This window comes from Pimephales promelas, chromosome 12, assembly GCF_988280905.1.
Source record: "Pimephales promelas chromosome 12, fPimPro1.hap1.1, whole genome shotgun sequence".
Classification (NCBI taxonomy): domain Eukaryota; kingdom Metazoa; phylum Chordata; class Actinopteri; order Cypriniformes; family Leuciscidae; genus Pimephales; species Pimephales promelas.
The window spans coordinates 36,850,776-36,869,468 of record NC_142780.1 but is presented as its reverse complement, the minus strand read 5'-3'; the positions used below and the strand labels follow the sequence as shown (position 1 = coordinate 36,869,468).

Sequence of the window (18,693 nt, the reverse complement as noted above, 5' to 3'; positions counted from 1 at the left end):
AAGTGAGGAAAACAACGAAACTGTTCATCGTAATAAAGAGAAAAGAATACATAGATACAAAGTTTTCAACAGTTTTTAGAAACACGCACAGATAGTGTGAGCAATGTTCTTATTAAGTGTTTACGCGTTTGTCGCAGAAACGATAAATCATTTTATAATTTATCATAATCATGACAAATTTTAGAGTAAAATACAATATTATGTTTGCCAGCATCTTTCGCATCAAAACAAACTTGTCCTTTCATCACGGGTGAAACTCGCACTAACATTAACAGACTTGATAGCGCGTTATGTTCTGTCCACTAGATCCAGCGAGGGTGAGCTAGAGCTCTAGCTCTTCCCATTGGAAGCTGCAGCGAAGCCCCGCCCACTAAATTTAGCGAGGTGGAGCTGGAGCTCCAGAAAAGGGGGAGCTCGAGCTCTAGCTCCTCCCATTTGGCTCTGCATCGAGCACCATCTCGCTCCAGCGGACGCCAGAACGACGACACCACGACCGTCAGCTCCAGCGGTATGTTAATTAATTATATGTAAATATAAAAATATTTACAAATAAAAATACGATATAAAAAATACAAGAAAATAAATTATAATAAAAATAATTACAAATGAAAATACAATATAAAAAATACAATACAATAAAATACAATAAAAATAATTACAAATAAAAATATAATACAAAAAATTAAATGTATCAAATAAAAACAAATACACATTTTAAACATCCAATATAAAAATAAAATAAAATAAATGTAAAATAAAAATGTATAAATACACAAAGTATAGTTCTTTTATTAGTAGTTGAAAGCATAATCAAATTAGCCAAAATATTTAATAATCAAACAAGTGGGCCTTTTCTGAAATCATCCGTCTGAAGGTCTCCATCCGGTGGAGATCTGTGCGCGGTTGAACTCGTCCTCTCACCTGTTATTCTAAACCTGTGGTTCTGCTTATACAGGTGGAAGCCGTGTTTTCTCTCCTCGACCTGGCCTGAGTTAACATGCGTTCCCCGTTTGCCCTCGGGCACCTGAGCTGAAACCAGAGCCGCGGGTCAGACGGCCTGACTCTCAGGCGGATTTGTTTCTCTTCAATGTAATTCTGCGCCTGATGATTTTATCTGGGGTTTCACGCCAATTTTGCCAAAGCGTTATGAGCGAACGCCTCAGCTGCTACTGATCTCAAACAGATCCGGTTTCTGAGGTGGATCGGGGAATATGCCACACCGCTGGATTCAGGTGAACTGTTTTGACTGGCTGTCAATTATCGGTTGATTCTGGTACGAGGGTCAGCGAGCACCGGGAGAAAAGAGGACGATCAGGTTTCATAACAGACTGGAAGGCTAAAAACACCAACTCTGAGAGCGCACAAATATTTGAGATTAGCCGCAGAGAAACTCTGACTCCGCAGATGTTTAGCAGCCAAACGCAGACGAGAGAAAGAAAACACACGTGACCTTCCCGGCGCGTGTAAGCGAGAGGGGTCATAGGTCAGAGCCGCGTAACGTCTGACCCCTGGAGAACACCAGCCTGAGCTTCAGCAGCTACACGACCTTGGGTGAACCCATGCGGAATCAGGAGAGTTTCTCCATTACACGAGTAATGCCGGATCAGAACACAACTCACCAGTGATCCACATCAGGAGCAGAGCGAGGGATCAGGTGTGTCGTCTTCCTCAGGTGTGTGTCTGTCATTAACACAGATGTGTTTTATTCAGGCTCTCAGCCAGACTCTTCAGACTCAAGACAGGGACTCTGAACACTGAGAGAACAGAGTGTGTGGCCACTGGAGGGTGCTCTGGCGTGGATTAAACACACACACACACACACACAAGGCTGTTAAACCTCATGTCCTGAACCCAGGTGAACTCTGGGTAGTGACGCTCTGAATCTGTAGGGAGGCAGAGATGATTCAGCCCAACATCACTCCAACAATCAGAACCAGATGCGTCTCACCTCCACACACACCCGAGACACACTCGACACGACACTAGAAACCAGTCGCCACGTGTCTACATCGATATGTGTGTGTCGCTCTATCAGCGTTCAGTGTGTGTTTATGTGATGACTGTGTGTTGTTTATTCAGCAGGATGTGTGTGTTTGAGCGCTAGCATGTCAACGGCACACACTCCGCGATCAGATGCTTTTAGCTGCACATCAGACAAAGAGAGAGAGAGAGAGAGAGAGAAACAGAGATACAGAAAGAGAAAAAGAGAGACACAGAGAGAGAGAGAGAGAGAGAGAGAGAGAGAGGCGCTCTCCTCCATCCTCACACAGGCCGCTGCCGTAAATATTTTTACATGCCGTTCCATTAGAGTGTGTGAGAGAGGCTTTTATTGAGGCGCCGAGCCCCTCTCCTCTGTAAACACTAGAGCATGATGGGAAGAGGAGACCAGACATACATCAGCACCTCAAGACACTCCCTCACACTAGACAGACAGACAAACAGACAAACCTGTGTGTGTGTGTGTGTGTGTGTGTGAGTGTGTGTGTGTGTGTGTGTGCGCGTTCCCGTACGTCTGCAGTGGTCGGGTCGCAGGTCGTCTGCCCCACGTTGTCCTGCAGGAGCTGCTGCAGTAACTGAACCTGAGACGCGCTGAGAAACAGATCCAGACTGGACGTGATGTTCATCTCCAGACTGTGGCCACAGACCACCACCTCCTGCAGAGAGAGAGAGAGAGAGGGAGGTCAGCTGATCATCACACACAGAACATCACACTGACAGAGAGCATGCTGGGACAGGAGAGCGAGCTCGTTTAACTGAAGCTGCCAGTAAACAGACCTTTATTTCTCAGCGTAATACAGTTCAGATCGTTTCAGAGCAGCTTTACTTTAATAAACAGGAGAATATCAGAATCACTGATGAAACTTCATCAAATATTAGAGTCAGGAGTGAAGCAGCTCTACAGAAGAAGAGAGAGTCATTACTCAGATCCAGCTCTGTTCTCATCTGATCAGTGCCGTCAGATCAACAATATCACTGAATATGAAGGCTATAATAATTGTAAAGCTGTTAACGCTAACCATGACACTAAACCTGAAAAGCGTAAATCTTCCTGCATTGATTAAACAGGCATCTGACGTGTACTAACAAATTTAAAGCTTTTAAAGCGGCAGACACTGAATAACTGTCCTGGTGCTCATCCGCTTCTCTTTCCAGGTTTGAGTAAAGGGAATTCAGTGGCTGTTTGTTCAGTGATTTTCAGTATTTAATGTCAAATATGGAACTTCACTGTGTTACATCCCTACCCCTATTTTTCTTAATTTTTTATTTCTGTTGAGAATCCTAGGATTGACTCCGCCCTGGAGGGTGTGTTTGCCCAATGAATATCAGCTGCACCTGTGGCAACCTATTTAAGGAGCTTCTGGATTTTCCACACTCTCTCTCTCATTTTTGTTTTGTAACCTTGTTTGAAGAGTGGGTTCTTGAGTTTGTGTTCTCATTTGATTTCCACCACTCCACAAACCTCATTTCCAACCATTTATTGATTTGATGTTGTGTTGATGTTTATTATTATTATCTTATATTTTGACCCTAGACACTATTTATTTAACTTTAAATAAAATTATATTTTCTTTTTTGAAACACAGTTTGTGTTTTGTCCTCTTTATGTTATGACTTTGAGCCGGGTTGTAACATAAATTGGAGCCTCGTCCGGGATCAATAGTGGTTTGGGAGTTTGAGTTTTGGTTGAGTGGAGAGTGGAAAAAGTTAATTGGATTATTAGAGTTCTCCGGTTAGGTAGAGTGTTCCAGCTGGGTTGCTAGTCAATCCTTCCAACGGCACACTGTTTGTTTTGTTAGTTTGTTTTGTTAGTTTTTTATTTTTGAAGGTATCCCGGGTGGAGATCTAATCTCTGTTGGGGGTACGCTATTCAGGGCCTGGTTTTTGCCAGGTGACATGAAGTTCAGCGTCTAAAGTGGCCCCGCGCCTGGTAACCCTTTGAAGATTAGAGAGGTTTTTTTTCTTTTGTTTGATGTACCGGAGTGGTCTAAGATATCCATTTTGATTGGTGTGCTCTTTAGCATCAATGATTAGTTTTGGGAACATGTGAAATGTTGTTTTGTTGAGAGAGCATTTTGTTTTCATACCCACTTTCTTCAATTGGTAAGTAATTTTGCACCAGTAACCAAAGTTAAGCATGTTGCTGTTTTATGTATAACATGCAGTGTTAGGGTAGCATGCTAGGTTGTTGAATGTGGTCAGCAATTTAGGTATCAATTTGTGACTGAGTTTGGTCTCTTTTTGAAAGGAGTACTATATTGTTAGCATGTTACCTGTTGAGAGGGTTTTGTTTAACCTCTTTAGTGTTGGGTAAGAAATTTAATTGTGTAACTGGTGTATTAAATTACTGTTTAGTAGCTTTGTGGAAATGGAGTTGTTTGTGAGATTTAGTCCTTTTCTTCTGTGAAATTTATTTGAAAGGATATTGTGGATTTTGGAACTCTTAGGGTAGCTACTGTTTTGAAGGTGTAGAGTTTAGCCATGGCTTCTAATGTGGAAGATTTTTTGAAAGCACCATCCGAGGAAACACTTGAAAAGTGTACTAAAGAGCAGCTGTTGCTGATTGCCTCTCATTATGATATCGATCTCACTACTGCTGATAAAAAACTTAAAGAGTCAGTCTTAAAAAGTTTAAAGGGTACATTGCAGGAGAGAAAAGTTTTGGGTGAAAAGTTACCGGTACCAGAGATTGTTTTTGCCAGTGAGGTTAAGCTAAAAGAGATGGCATTACGAGAAAAAGAGTTAGATTTGGAGTTGGTGAGGTGTCGTATAGAACAAGACCAAATAGCCTTGAAAACTAAAGAGCTGCAGGGAGAGCTTGAGTTGAGGAAATTGGATGAACAGGAAAGGGAGCACGAGCGTGCCTTTGTTCTTAAAAAGTTGGAGTTGGAGTTGTCAGGTGGGCGACCTGAGGGTCAATCACCTGTTTCTCCTCTTGGGGTTCCCTCCGAGTCTCCTCAAGGTGTAGAGCAAGTTTTTGATATTTGGAAGCACATTAAAATGGTTCCTCCTTTTTCTGAAAAGGAAGTAGAAAAGTATTTTTCCCACTTTGAGAGAGTTGCTACTTCATTGAAGTGGCCAAAGGAAGTTTGGACGCTTCTTCTTCAATGTGTGCTTACGGGTAAGGCTCAAGAAGTTTATTCAGCACTTAGTCTAGAACAGAGTGCAGTATATGATACTGTCAAAACATCTATTCTTCATGCTTATGAGTTGGTGCCCGAGGCATATCGTCAACGTTTCCGAAATTACTTTAAAAGTGAAAAGCAGACGTTCGTAGAGTTTGCTCGGGAAAAAGAGAACATGTTTGATAGGTGGTGTGCTTCTAAGCAGGTTGAGACCAAAGAACAGCTCAGGGACTTGGTTCTTTTAGAGGAGTTTAAGAATTGTGCCCCAGAAGGTCTAGTTACTTACTTGAATGAACAGAAAGTTTCCAAATTGTGTGAGGCCGCAATTATGGCTGATGAATTTGCATTAACCCATAAAGGGGTGTTTGGAAATCGTGACCTAAAAAGAAATTACTATCAGAGTCGAAGTCGCCCGGCTATGGCAGGATCTAGTTCTGTTCCAACCTCTCCCAGTAAACATGAGGCAGTTCCTGCTAGGGCAAATATTATTTGTTTTTATTGCAAAAAGCCAGGGCACAAGATATCTGAATGTTTTGTTCTCAATAAGAAAGCGAAATCTACCAAGCCAGTTGGGTTAGCCACTGCATGCCAATTTCCCCTTTTGACAAGTGATGAGAGTTTTGTGCACCATTCTCTGAAATGTGAAAACTTAGAAGGTAGTGATGGTTCCACCGATTATACGCCCTTTCTAACAACTGGAGTTGTGTCTGTGTCGGGGCATGACTGTTGTGTTCCAGTGCGTATTCTCAGGGACACAGGAGCTGCGCAATCATTACTACTTCAGGGGATTTTACCTCTATCTGATCAGACTGATACAGGAGCTCAAGTGTTGGTAAGAGGAGTTGAAATGGGTTGTACTATTGTCCCTCTACATCACATCGTGATAAAGTCACCCTTGGTTTCTGGTCAGGTAATAGTAGGGGTACTACCTTCTTTGCCAATTGAAGGGGTTTCCTTCATTTTGGGCAACGATTTAGCTGGAGTCAAAGTTATACCTAGCCCTCAAGTTACTGAAGTGCCTATGTCAAATGAGAGCTCTGATGAGCTGTCTCAGTCTTTTCCTGATGTTTTCCCAGTATGCGCAGTGACACGCGCTATGTCTAAACAGACTAAATCTACCAATGAAGGGGGTATGGACGTTAATTTGGCTGATACCTTTTTGGGGGAATGTGTTTGGAAAGATGGCGATAAAGTTGTGCCTGTTGGTCCTCAAATAGGGATAGGTAAAGAGTTAGAAACACCTCAGGAGATTCCTTACAAAGAATCGTTAATTACAAGGGATCAACTCATTTCTGAGCAAAGTAAAGACTCTTCTTTATCTTCTCTGTTTGATGAGCTGAGTACTGAGCAAGAGATGAATGAGTTGTCGTCTGGGTTTTTCCAGAAGGATGGTGTACTAATGAGAAAGTGGCGTCCCCAATCTTTATCTGGACAAGATGAGTGGTGCAATGTCTTTCAGGTCGTGGTACCTCAGGTTTTTCGTAAAGAAATTCTCAAACTAGCTCATGACTGTAGCATGGCAGGTCATCTTGGCATAAATAAGACCTATAATCGTATATTGCAGAATTTCTATTGGCCCGGCCTAAAAAAAGATGTAGTATCTTATTGTAAGACATGCCATATTTGCCAGATAACCGGTAAACCCAACCAAAGTATACCTGTTGCTCCTTTGCATCCTATTCCAGCTTTTGAAGAGCCTTTTGGTAGAGTTTTAGTGGATTGTGTTGGTCCATTACCTAAAACCAAACGTGGCCACCAATATTTATTGACGGTTATGTGTGCTTCCACTCGCTTTCCAGAGGCCATTCCTTTAAGGAAGATAACTGCTCCAGCGGTAGTGCAGGCCTTGCTGAAGTTCTTTTCAATGTTTGGGCTTCCTAAAACTGTTCAGTCCGATCAAGGGTCCAATTTTATGTCCAAGATTTTTAAGCAGGTACTGGATCAGTTGGGCGTCTCACATTGCCATTCTAGTGCTTACCACCCAGAGTCCCAAGGAGCCCTTGAGAGGTTTCATCAAACCTTGAAAGCCATGTTAAGAACCTATTGTCTTGAGTTCCAGAGGGACTGGGAGGAAGGTGTGCATTTGATGCTTTTTGCAGCTAGAGAAGCTGTACAGGATTCTCTGGGGTTTAGTCCTGCTCAATTGGTCTTTGGCCATAATGTCCGTGGACCTTTGAAATTGTTGAAAGAGAAATGGCTGGGCAGTGCATCCGAATCTTCAAATCTACTGGACTATGTTAGTCATTTTCGGTATCGACTTAGTAAAGCCTGTGAAATTGCTCGTACTAATCTTGCTGGCTCACAGAAAAAGATGAAGGCCTGGTATGACAGGCAGGCTAAAAAGCGAAGTTTTTCAGTTGGTGATCAGGTGTTGGCTTTGCTTCCTGTCCATGGTTCTTCATTACAGGCACGGTTTTCAGGGCCTTATACAGTTGAACGCAAGGTTGGTGATCTCGATTATGTAATTTCTACACCAGGCAGACGTAAACGTAGTCGTTTGTGTCATATTAATATGTTGAAGGCGTACTTGGTTAGAGCAGGGAGCTCTGTTGGTCTAACCAACAATGTGGCAGTATTATCGTGTGCTCCGGTCTTTTCAGAGGAACTTGGTGAAGTGGTGGTTCCTGCACCTCGATTGAATAATTCTGCGATTCTTCTTAATCTTGAGGCTCATCTTTCTCATTTGCCTCAGATGGAAAGTTCTACTCTGGTAGAGCTGATTAGCTCCTATGTTCCTTTGTTTCCAGATGTGCCTAACCAAACTAATCTTGTGGTGCATGATATTGACGTTTCAGGTGCTGCTCCTGTGAAACAACATCCTTACCGGGTTGGACCTGAAAAGCGTGCACTTTTGAGTAAAGAGGTGACCTATATGCTTAAGCATGGAATTGCTGTACCCAGCCAAAGTGCCTGGAGTTCTCCATGTATTTTGGTACCCAAGTCTGATGGCTCTCAGAGGTTCTGTACTGATTTCCGTAAAGTTAATGCTCTAACTAAAGTTGATTCTTATCCTTTACCCAGATTGGATGATTGCATTGATCGGGTAGGACCTGCCAAGTATGTGACCAAGTTAGATCTGCTGAAGGGTTACTGGCAGGTTCCTCTTTCTGATAGAGCCAAAGAGATTTCTGCCTTTGTGACACCAGATGGGTTATGGGAATATCAGGTTATGGCTTTTGGCATGCAAAATGCTGCTTCTACTTTTCAGAGATTGGTCAATCGAGTGATATCAGGATTAGACAACTGTGAGGCATATCTGGACGACATTGTTGTGTATAGTTCTGATTGGAGTAGTCATGTAGTTCAAATAAAAGCCCTATTTGACCGTTTGTTAGCTGCTAACCTGACTGTTAACTTGGCCAAATGTGAATTTGCCAAGGCTACTATTACTTATTTGGGTAAAATTGTGGGGCAGGGTCAGGTACAAACCATTCGGGCTAAAGTTGAAGCTATAGATTCTTTCCCTGTTCCACAATCTCGTAAGGATTTGAGAAGGTTCTTGGGAATGACTGGCTATTATCGTGCCTTTTGTCCAAATTTTGCAAGTGTAGTGAGTCCTCTCACTGACTTGTTGAGTCCCAAAAATGATTTTGTGTGGACAAATTGTTGTCAGCAGGCCTTTGATAATGCCAAGGCATTATTAGTGAATGCTCCTATCTTGTCAGCCCCAAATTTCCAGGCTCCTTTTAAACTAGCAGTAGATGCCAGTGAAAAGGGTGTTGGTGCAGTTCTTTTGCAGGACGATGATCGCGGGATTGAACATCCGGTCTGTTTCTTTTCTAAAAAGTTTAATGTCCATCAAAGAAACTATTCTGTAATTGAGAAGGAAACTTTGGCATTGATTTTGGCTATCCAACATTTTGAGGTTTATTTGGGCAGCGGCAGTCTGATTAAGGTGATGACTGATCATAATCCCTTAGTGTTTTTACAGCGTAGTTGCACCACCAACCAACGCTTGATGAGATGGAGTTTGTTTCTGCAGACCTATCCTTTACAAATTCATCACATTAAAGGAAAGGAAAATGTTTTAGCCGACGCACTCTCTCGTGTGTAATGTCATGCCATGTTCCTGCCTGGTAAACTCCCATTAAACGAGTAGGTATCTTATTTTTATTTTCGTATGAGTTGATTGGAGATTTATTTTTCCTCAATTTGGTGGGTATGTTTATTTTGTATTAAATAATCCAGATTATTTCATGTTTTGTTGGTGGAGGTGTTACATCCCTACCCCTATTTTTCTTAATTTTTTATTTCTGTTGAGAATCCTAGGATTGACTCCGCCCTGGAGGGTGTGTTTGCCCAATGAATATCAGCTGCACCTGTGGCAACCTATTTAAGGAGCTTCTGGATTTTCCACACTCTCTCTCTCATTTTTGTTTTGTAACCTTGTTTGAAGAGTGGGTTCTTGAGTTTGTGTTCTCATTTGATTTCCACCACTCCACAAACCTCATTTCCAACCATTTATTGATTTGATGTTGTGTTGATGTTTATTATTATTATCTTATATTTTGACCCTAGACACTATTTATTTAACTTTAAATAAAATTATATTTTCTATTTTGAAACACAGTTTGTGTTTTGTCCTCTTTATGTTATGACTTTGAGCCGGGTTGTAACACACTGAAGCAAACAAACACACGGCCGAAGCATTACTGTGCAAAAGCCTTGTCTCAGGTCAAATATTCCCAGAACACACACACACACATTTCCATCTGATGGAGGACAGAGCGATGTGTGTTTGTGCATCACTGGATCATCCCACACACTCACACACATACACACACACACACACTGAAAACACACAAGCACACATACGCACAAACACACACACACACACTGAAAACACACTATCACACACACACACACGCACACACACACTGACAGACAGACACACGTACCTCCGCTGGGCCGTGATCCAGAGGCTTCCGGTAAATTACAGCTGGAGCTGCTGTGATTCGCACTGAGAAATCTGTGATGATCGGCGACAGGATCACTCGCTTCTCCTGCTGCCGTCGGATACTGCAAACACACACACACACACACACACATTCAGTGTCTCTACAGTCGTCTGAGAGTCTCACAGCACTGAACCTTCATCAAACCTTCATAAACAAACTCATGGGAGGCACAAACTTGAAACAAGAATCAACATCATTAATGTTGTTTATCAGAGAACACACTCTACCCTCTGAACACATTACACACATTTCTGTTGTTTCTATACGCAGCTAGTTATTAATACTGTAACCCTGACAGACAATTATTAAAACGGTATTTACTTTATTTTTATGATTTTCACATGTCCCCAAAAAGTTTAGCTCACTTCTCTGTACAACTTTGTCCCCAAAATATGATTAAGTAGGTACAAACACACACACACACGCACGCACACACATGCACGGCTCCCACGCTCCCGCTCCCACACATGAACTCCGATCGGATCTCTGAGAACATTTGTGGGCAGTAAAACAAACATGCGGCACTTTATAAGGTGCCACATCTGCTACTATTAAAACAATCAAACAGCGAAGCATCTAATATTTATGGTGGCCAGTGGATTAGACGCAGGGAACTCAGGGATTACTGCCGGCACACGATTGGAGCGTTTCCACTGAAGAGTCGAGAGCGGATCCTGTTACCTGAACAGGTGCCAGACAGATCACATGACCTGAGCTGAAAACCACCCGTGCAGGACTAACGCTGTTGACTAGCAGACATATTCCACTTCCTGTCAGGGGATCATGTGATCTTTCGGCTGCTGTGCGTACCTAGCATATCAAAATCGACTGCTGGTGGTAGATCATTTTCCTATTTAGCACCTAAAATCTGGGACAGTCTTCCTAGCATTGTCCGGGAAGCAGACACGCTCTGTCAGTCGGGACTGGGATACAGGATGTAAGAACACATGATGGAGTCAGCCGGATCCGGGCCGCATCCAGACCAGATGGAGGACCTGCGCCCAGACACGGCCACAACACATGATGTAGTCAGCCAGATTTTGTCCATGAGGAATTGATTGGATGGTTGTGGTTTTCTATTGGTGGATCTCCTGTGAGTGACAGGTTGCCCCGCCCTCATCTCAGTAAACAAGTTTCAATGCGTCTCTCTTCATCTGCATGAGCTCATCGTCCTGAACCTTTATCAGCAGTGGTCGCCCTAAACACCCCGTCAGAAACTACCCAGAGTTCAGTGCTCTGTGATGCAGCTCACCTGCTGGCCATGTTCCACTCCAGCGCGGGATTCTGGGAGCTGCGCTCAGCGTCTGCAGGAGAAGCAGCATTCGGCCCCTCGCGCTCCGGCCGCAGGTCGTCCCAGTGAGCCGTGCCCATGTTGATGCACTGGAGGTCAATCTGATACTGACGGTCCTCGACCTCTGACCCCGGGTCACGCAGCACACCCAGATTCAATGCCCGCCTGAGAGAGAGAGAGACAGAGTTTAGTTGTTACATGACTTTTTGTATTATAATCTTTTATTAATATAATTTTTGCTGTATATTTTTTGCTAGCCATATCTATATAGTCTTTTTATTTAGTTTAATTATTATTTTCTCTACATAGGCTTTACTCCATATTGTTTTAATGCTTTGACAATTAAAAAATGATGTTTTTGTCATGCCAATAAAGCTTTCCGTGTTGAATTGACAGAGTTGAGAGTGTGAGGTGTGATCAATGCTGCAGCAGCACACGCACACACACACACACACACACACAAAGATATGAGTAATAAAGTAGCAATAGTAGCTGTGTGAGTGTGTGTGTGTGTGTGTGTGTGTGTGTGCGTGTGTGTGCGCGTGTGACATCAGCAGTGATGTGATGTGTTTATTTGCTCTGGCCCGCTGCGCTGCTGCTTTAAACACGGCCTGTGTTCCTAAACGCCTCCAGATGTGCGGAGCGCTCGAGGAGATCTGATGTTTCTCACCAGTGTTCATAAACACATTCACTGAGAGACTCCATCAACACGCATCACTCAGCCATTTCTATGGCAACAGCGATCGATCACATTCACAGCGACACGCATCCGGACGACACACACTACACACAGCAGGACGTGTGCTTCATGAGGGTGTATAAAGTGCGCTATATTATCGTCATGTAAATCGCGATAGTTGACAAAGAAATCATCATTCTGTCATTTACTCTCCATCATGTCATTCAAGACTTTCTTCTGATATTTTGAAAAATGTTGGGAACCAAACAACATTGGACCCCATCGACTTTCATCAAAATATCTTCTTTTGTTTTGCAGAAGGTTTGAACGACATGAGGGTGAGTGAATGATGAAAGAATGATGATTTTTATCTGTCTATATGCTAAACATAGTCTGTACTAGTTTCTCATGTGAGCGTGTGTTTGTCTCTCGAGCTCCTGAGAAGATTCTCACACCACCTGACTCACGTCTGATGACATCATGACCCACACAGGCTGCGGTCGCCTCTGAACCGAGAACTGCACAGCAGAGATTTACTGCCACACTCAAATTCTCAATTACATTTAATTTAAGCTAAATGAGAGTAATTAGTGGCGAGAGCAGCAGCGGAGAGACCGTGGTACCGTGGCGTTGAGTGCGGATCCGCTCCGCAGGACATGCTGGAAATGACAGGCTGTGATGATGATGATGGTGAAGCTGGAAGCATGTTCTCACACTCATGTTCTCAGCCCTTCCTGCGGGCCAAACACACGCCTGTTCTCCATTAGACTGATAAGAGTTTAATATCCTCATACACACATCATCATCATCATCATCGTCACCGCAGAGCCTCCTCTGCCCTCCTGAGAGCCGTAACTCGCCGCATGTCGACAGCAGGACGAGCAAGCTGAGGGAGAGAGAGCTGTGGGAACGACCCAACGCCACTGGGTTTCAACTCGCATTTCAACATCTTAATTGCTCTGGTCATTTATCTCCCGCCGAGTTTATATGACACAAACAGCCTGTAAACACACACCGAAACCAGCCATGTGCTCAACAGACAGACAGAGAAAGAGACAGGCAGGCCAGGCAGTCAGACAGGCAGAAAGTGAGAGACAGGCAGAAAGTAAGACAGGCAGGGATTCAGACAGACAGGGAGAGAGACAAGCAGGGAGTCAGACAGACTGGCAGGAAGTGACACGGGCAGGGAGTGAGACGGGCAGGAAGTGAGACGGACAGGGAGTGAGACGGGTAGGGAGTGAGACGGGCAGGAAGTCGGGCGGGCAGGGAGTGAGACGGCAGAAAGTGAGATGGGCAGGGAGTGAGACGGGTAGGGAGTGAGACGGTCAGGAAGTCGGGCGGGCAGGGAGTGAGATGGCAGAAAGTGAGATGGGCAGGGAGTGAGACGGGCAGGGAGTGAGACAGGCAGGAAATGATACAGGCATGGAGTAAGACGGGCAGGAAGTGAGACGGGTAGAGAGTGAGACAGGCAGGAAGTCAGGCAGGCAGGGAGTGAGACGGGCAGGAAGTGAGACGGGCAGGGAGTGAAACGGGCAGGGAGTTAGACAGACAGGGAGAGAGACAGGCAGGGAATGAGATAGGCATGGAGTGAGACGGGCAGAAAGTGAGACGGGCAGGAAAGTGAGACAGGCAGGGATTCAAACAGACAGGGAGTCAGACAGACGGGCAGGAAGCGACACAGGCAGGAAGTGAGACGGGCAGGGAGTGAGACGGGCAGAAAGTGAGATGGGCAGGGAGTGAGACGGCCAGGGAATGAGACAGGCATGGAGTGAGACAGACGGGCAGGAAGTGACACAGGCGGAAGTGAGACGGGCAGGGAGTGAGACAGGCAGGAAGTGAGACGGCCAGGGAATGAGACAGGCATGGAGTGAGACAGACGGGCAGGAAGTGAGACAGGCATGGAGTGAGACAGGCATGGAGTGAGACAGGCATGGAGTGAGACAGACGGGCAGGAAGTGAGACAGGCACTTTAAAAACTTTCTCAACCTTAAACCATGTTCTTCCTCTTCTGAGGTAAATCCAAGGCAAACTCACAGTGTGTCTTCCAAACTCGATGCAAAGCAGAGAACGGATGAAGTTTTGTTTTGAGGTAATGATGGCGTTTGCAGGTTCCCATTCCTTCACATGGACGATTAGCATGTGGATCGCTTGTGCGCGAGTGGATGTGGTCACATTAGAGGTAACGAGGACGCGGCTGAGAAACTATAACTCTCGTTGCTTTCATACTGATTACTTAAACAGAGAATAATAATTTTTGATATGATTTACACAATTGAGAAACAGACACTTCAAGCTTTGTAAAGACATGTCTGTATTCACTGAGTTACAGTTCATTTTCACTTTTGAATGATGTATAACACTTGCCTGTACAACAAAAATCGACTGAGTTATTTCTTATCGCACTGATCGCGCCGGTGCGACCGCCGACCCCAGGGGGTTAATAGTCAATGGGGATTGAGATCTGTTTGATTAAAACATTCTTCCAAATATCTTCCTTTGTGTTCAGCAGAACAAATAAACACACAGAGAGGTTTGGAACAACATGAGGGTGAGTAAATACTGAGAACTAACAGTATTTAACTAATAGTATATGAACTAACCCTTTGAACCTAACCCTTAGTTAACCCTAACCAACCCACGGTCCCATATCCACCAGCTGAGAAACATCTATTCTGCACTTCCATTAGAAATGCTTTACTCTTCAAAGAATAATCCTTAATTCAAGTAAAAGATCATTACTTCTGTTAATGAAGCTTTCCTTGTAGTTTTCTTGAGATGTGTGTGTGTGTGTGTGTGTGTGTGTGTTAAAGTGTGAATTTAAGTGTTGTGGTTTTGATTCTCACAGTGGGAGCATCTCAGAATAGCATCAGAGAGACCACAACTACTCTCTCACACACACACACACACACACACACACACACAGACGGCCAGACTCACTGGTAGATGTCTTTGCGCAGTACGGAGCGCGGCAGTGGATTATCAGCCTGAGGAGCGACGCTCACAGATCCAATCTTCAACACAACCGTGTCTTCCTTCCTGTGCTTCATCTGTGAATCTGAACACAAACACACATCATCATCATCATCATCATCAGTGTGTGAGTGTGTGACAGAGGGAGACTCACGTGTGCTGCTGGTCGTGTCCTCCAGAGGGCAGAACACCCGGATCACGCTGGTGTTGAGGTAGATGAGCGGGAGGCTGCTGGAGGACAGCGAGGGTCCCGTCATCGGGTGTCCGGCGGAGACGCTCTCTCTGACGGGACGCAGCGGCGGGGGGGCGGACACGTGGAAGACCTGCGCCAGCCTCACCAGCAGGGGGCAGGACAGCACCAGGTCGAAGGGCTGCGCCGTGAGCAGGATCTCGTGCAGGTACTGCGGCGAACCGTCTGTGCCGTCCTCGCTCAGCCTCTGGGACACTCGCTCCTGCCGCGCCGTCAGCTTGTGCCGCACGTTCCGAGTGACGGCCTGCGTGTAGGTCACCGAGAGGAACCCGTGCTGCTGGTGCGAGACCTCCAGAGCCTTCGCCGCCGTCTGTCGGACACGAGAGGTCAGAGGTCAGACTCGAGTGATCAACAGCTACAATCACACCAACTCAAAGCAGCATGAGAACAGAGTGAGCTGAGCGTGATCAGAGAGAGACACGACCGCCGCGCTGCCGCAACACTGCACGAACACACCGGCGTGTGTGAGACGGCGAAGCGGGAATCTATTCAGTCATAACGCACGCGTCTCGCTACAGATGATTAACAGGAGTGTTGCTGGCGGCGCGGCAGAAGAAGCATCTAGAAGCAGCGTGTGTGTGTGTGAATCAGAAGCAGTGTGTGTGTGAATCAGAAGCAGTGTGTGTGTGAATCAGAAGCAGTGTGTGTGTGAATCAGAAGCAGTGTGTGTGTGAATCAGAAGCAGTGTGTGTGTGAATCAGAAGCAGTGTGTGTGTGAATCAGAAGCAGTGTGTGTGTGAATCAGAAGCAGTGTGTGTGTGAATCAGAAGCAGTGTGTGTGTGAATCAGAAGCAGTGTGTGTGTGAATCAGAAGCAGTGTGTGTGTGAATCAGAAGCAGTGTGTGTGTGAATCAGTAGCAGTGTGTGTGTGAATCAGAAGCAGTGTGTGTGTGAATCAGAAGCAGTGTGTGTGTGAATCAGAAGCAGTGTGTGTGTGAATCAGAAGCAGTGTGTGTGTGAATCAGTAGCAGTGTGTGTGTGAATCAGAAGCAGTGTGTGTGTGAATCAGAAGCAGTGTGTGTGTGAATCAGTAGCAGTGTGTGTGTGAATCAGAAGCAGTGTGTGTGTGAATCAGAAGCAGTGTGTGTGTGATTTAGTAGCAGTGTGTGTGAATCAGAAGCAGTGTGTGTGTGAATCAGAAGCAGTGTGTGTGTGAATCAGAAGCAGTGTGTGTGTGAATCAGAAGCAGTGTGTGTGTGAATCAGTAGCAGTGTGTGTGTGAATCAGAAGCAGTGTGTGTGTGAATCAGAAGCAGTGTGTGTGTGAATCAGTAGCAGTGTGTGTGTGAATCAGAAGCAGTGTGTGTGTGAATCAGAAGCAGTGTGTGTGTGAATCAGAAGCAGTGTGTGTGTGTGAATCAGAAGCAGTGTGTGTGTGAATCAGAAGCAGTGTGTGTGTGAATCAGAAGCAGTGTGTGTGTGTGTGTGTGAATCAGAGGCAGTGTGTGTGTGTGTGTGTGAATCAGAGGCAGCGGCTCTTACGGGGGGACAGAAGCTGAAATGGCTGAAATGCTCCTGCTTGCTGAGGGGTCGCAGCAGAACCGTGCGTCTGTTCAGCTTTTCAGTGCAAGAGAGGACGACCCCACCGCATGAGCTCTCTTCAGCACTGCACACACACACCAGAGGAACACAACACAGAAACACAGGCAGAAGTCAGAGCTATGATTGGCTGGCTGCTTGATTGGAAGCTTGTGAAAAGGATTCTGGGAGCAGAGAGAAGAGAAATCACCACAGGACTGAACACAGTCTCACACACATGCGCCAAAACACACACACACACTCTCTGGCCAACATCAGGACCAATCGAAACCCTGTAGCGTATCACGGCTCTGATCAGAAACACACGGAGAGTATTGACACTGATTCTCTGGTTTTAACCTTCATTCTGATAAACCTTAAATCTCAACTTCTCCAAACATCATTATCTGCAGCTCCCGCCATCCCATAATCACATCAGTCAGTGAATGTGTGTGTGTGCAAGCTCAGGTTAAAGCTGTGTGTGAGCGAGCTCAGAGTAAAGCTGCGTGTGTGTGTGTGTGTGTGTGAGAGAGCTCAGGTTAAAGCACCGGCGCTGCAGGTCTCACCACAGGCGACTCCTTGCACTGCAGGATCACTCCGTCACAGAGCCAACCCTCAGCAGGCCTACAACACACACACACACACAACATATACACACACACAACATATACACACACACTCTGGGTGAAGAGACACCGCTGCCACTGCAGAGAGAGAGAGAGTCCACTCGCTGATCCACACACTTCTCTCTGCTCCCAAACACATCATAATACACCAGTGAGAGAGTGTGTGTGTGTGTGTGTGTGTGTGTGTGTGTTGTGAGAGTGAGTGTGTGAGTGTGTGTGTGTGTTGTGTGAGTGAGTGTGTGAGTGTGTGTGTGTTCCACTCACCTGCTTCTGTAGTGATCTATGTGGAAACTTCCCACTTTACACTTCACCTTTGTATAAACGTCCTGAACATCCACAGATGCGCTCAAGTCTTCCATCTCTGCCATCACACACAGCTCTGAAACACACACACACACGGTGTGTATTTACTGCATATGCACTGATGAGTCAGAACACTATGATCAGTCACAGGTGTGACATCATCGGTCATCATTACATGAACAAACACCCGGTTCTGGTAATCAGTGTTTGATCCCGGATTAAAGATCTGAGCCGGATTGTTATTGGCAGGCGAAGGAACAGAGGTGTGTGTGTGTGTGTGTGTGCGTGTGTGTGTGTGTGTGTCGCTCCCGGTCAGCAGTGGTGAGTACCAACAGAGTCCGAGGAGGAACAAACCGGCAACAGTGTGATGGACGCGAGGCTCGTCGATCAGCAATGAAGGCTGTCCCGTCTGATATATTATAATATATTATTACACGGCTCTGTGGAATGCTTGATTCTGATTGGTCAATTGCGCTGTAAGATTTTCCCAGATAACAACCTCTCGAAGCAGATAACGCAGGCTCATCCGGGTCACTGAAGTCCACACTAACAGATTTTAAAACAGTTTAATCTGAAGTGAATATGTCTGATCTCCGTGATTATGAATATGTTGAAGTGCTGTCATCAGTGTGTGTCTCTGGGATGATGCGACTGATCTCTCCGAGAAGCTTTGCGTTTAACCAACCAATCAAATATTTCCACTCAGCTCAATATTTCGTGTCTAATTATTTACTGATGTGGCAAGTGTGTGTGTGTGTGTGTGTGTGTGTGTGTGTGTGTGTGTGTGTTTGACCGGAGGATAGTGTCAGGTCTCTGTCACTCTCCGCTCTGTGTGTGTGTGTGTGTGTGTGTGTGTGTGTGTGTGTTTGACCGGAGGACAGTGTCAGGTCTCTGTCACTCTCCGCTCTGTGTGTGTGTGTGTGTGTGTTTGACCGGAGGATAGTGTCAGGTCTCTGTCAGTCTCCTCTTCTTCTGC

General features: G+C 45.3%; 1 protein-coding gene across 5 annotated transcripts in view; it reads right to left on the bottom strand.

The window, feature by feature from the left end:
- Window positions 1–18,693, bottom strand: part of vps13b (vacuolar protein sorting 13 homolog B) — a 109,583-nt gene that overhangs the window by 36,746 nt on the left and 54,144 nt on the right. For 3 of the 5 annotated variants that reach the window (XM_039688870.2, XM_039688876.2, XM_089118141.1), the window contains exons 27-33: window positions 17,679–17,793; window positions 16,753–16,876; window positions 15,176–15,581; window positions 14,989–15,106; window positions 11,334–11,537; window positions 10,022–10,142; window positions 2,511–2,654 (exon numbers count right to left, since the gene is read on the bottom strand). In XM_039688870.2, the coding sequence (XP_039544804.2) occupies window positions 2,511–2,654; window positions 10,022–10,142; window positions 11,334–11,537; window positions 14,989–15,106; window positions 15,176–15,581; window positions 16,753–16,876; window positions 17,679–17,793 (1,232 nt within the window). Of the gene's footprint in view, window positions 1–2,510; window positions 2,655–10,021; window positions 10,143–11,333; window positions 11,538–14,988; window positions 15,107–15,175; window positions 15,582–16,752; window positions 16,877–17,354; window positions 17,413–17,678; window positions 17,794–18,693 lie in introns of all 5 variants that reach the window. The other 2 variants (XM_039688871.2, XM_039688875.2) reach the window with 1 other exon arrangement.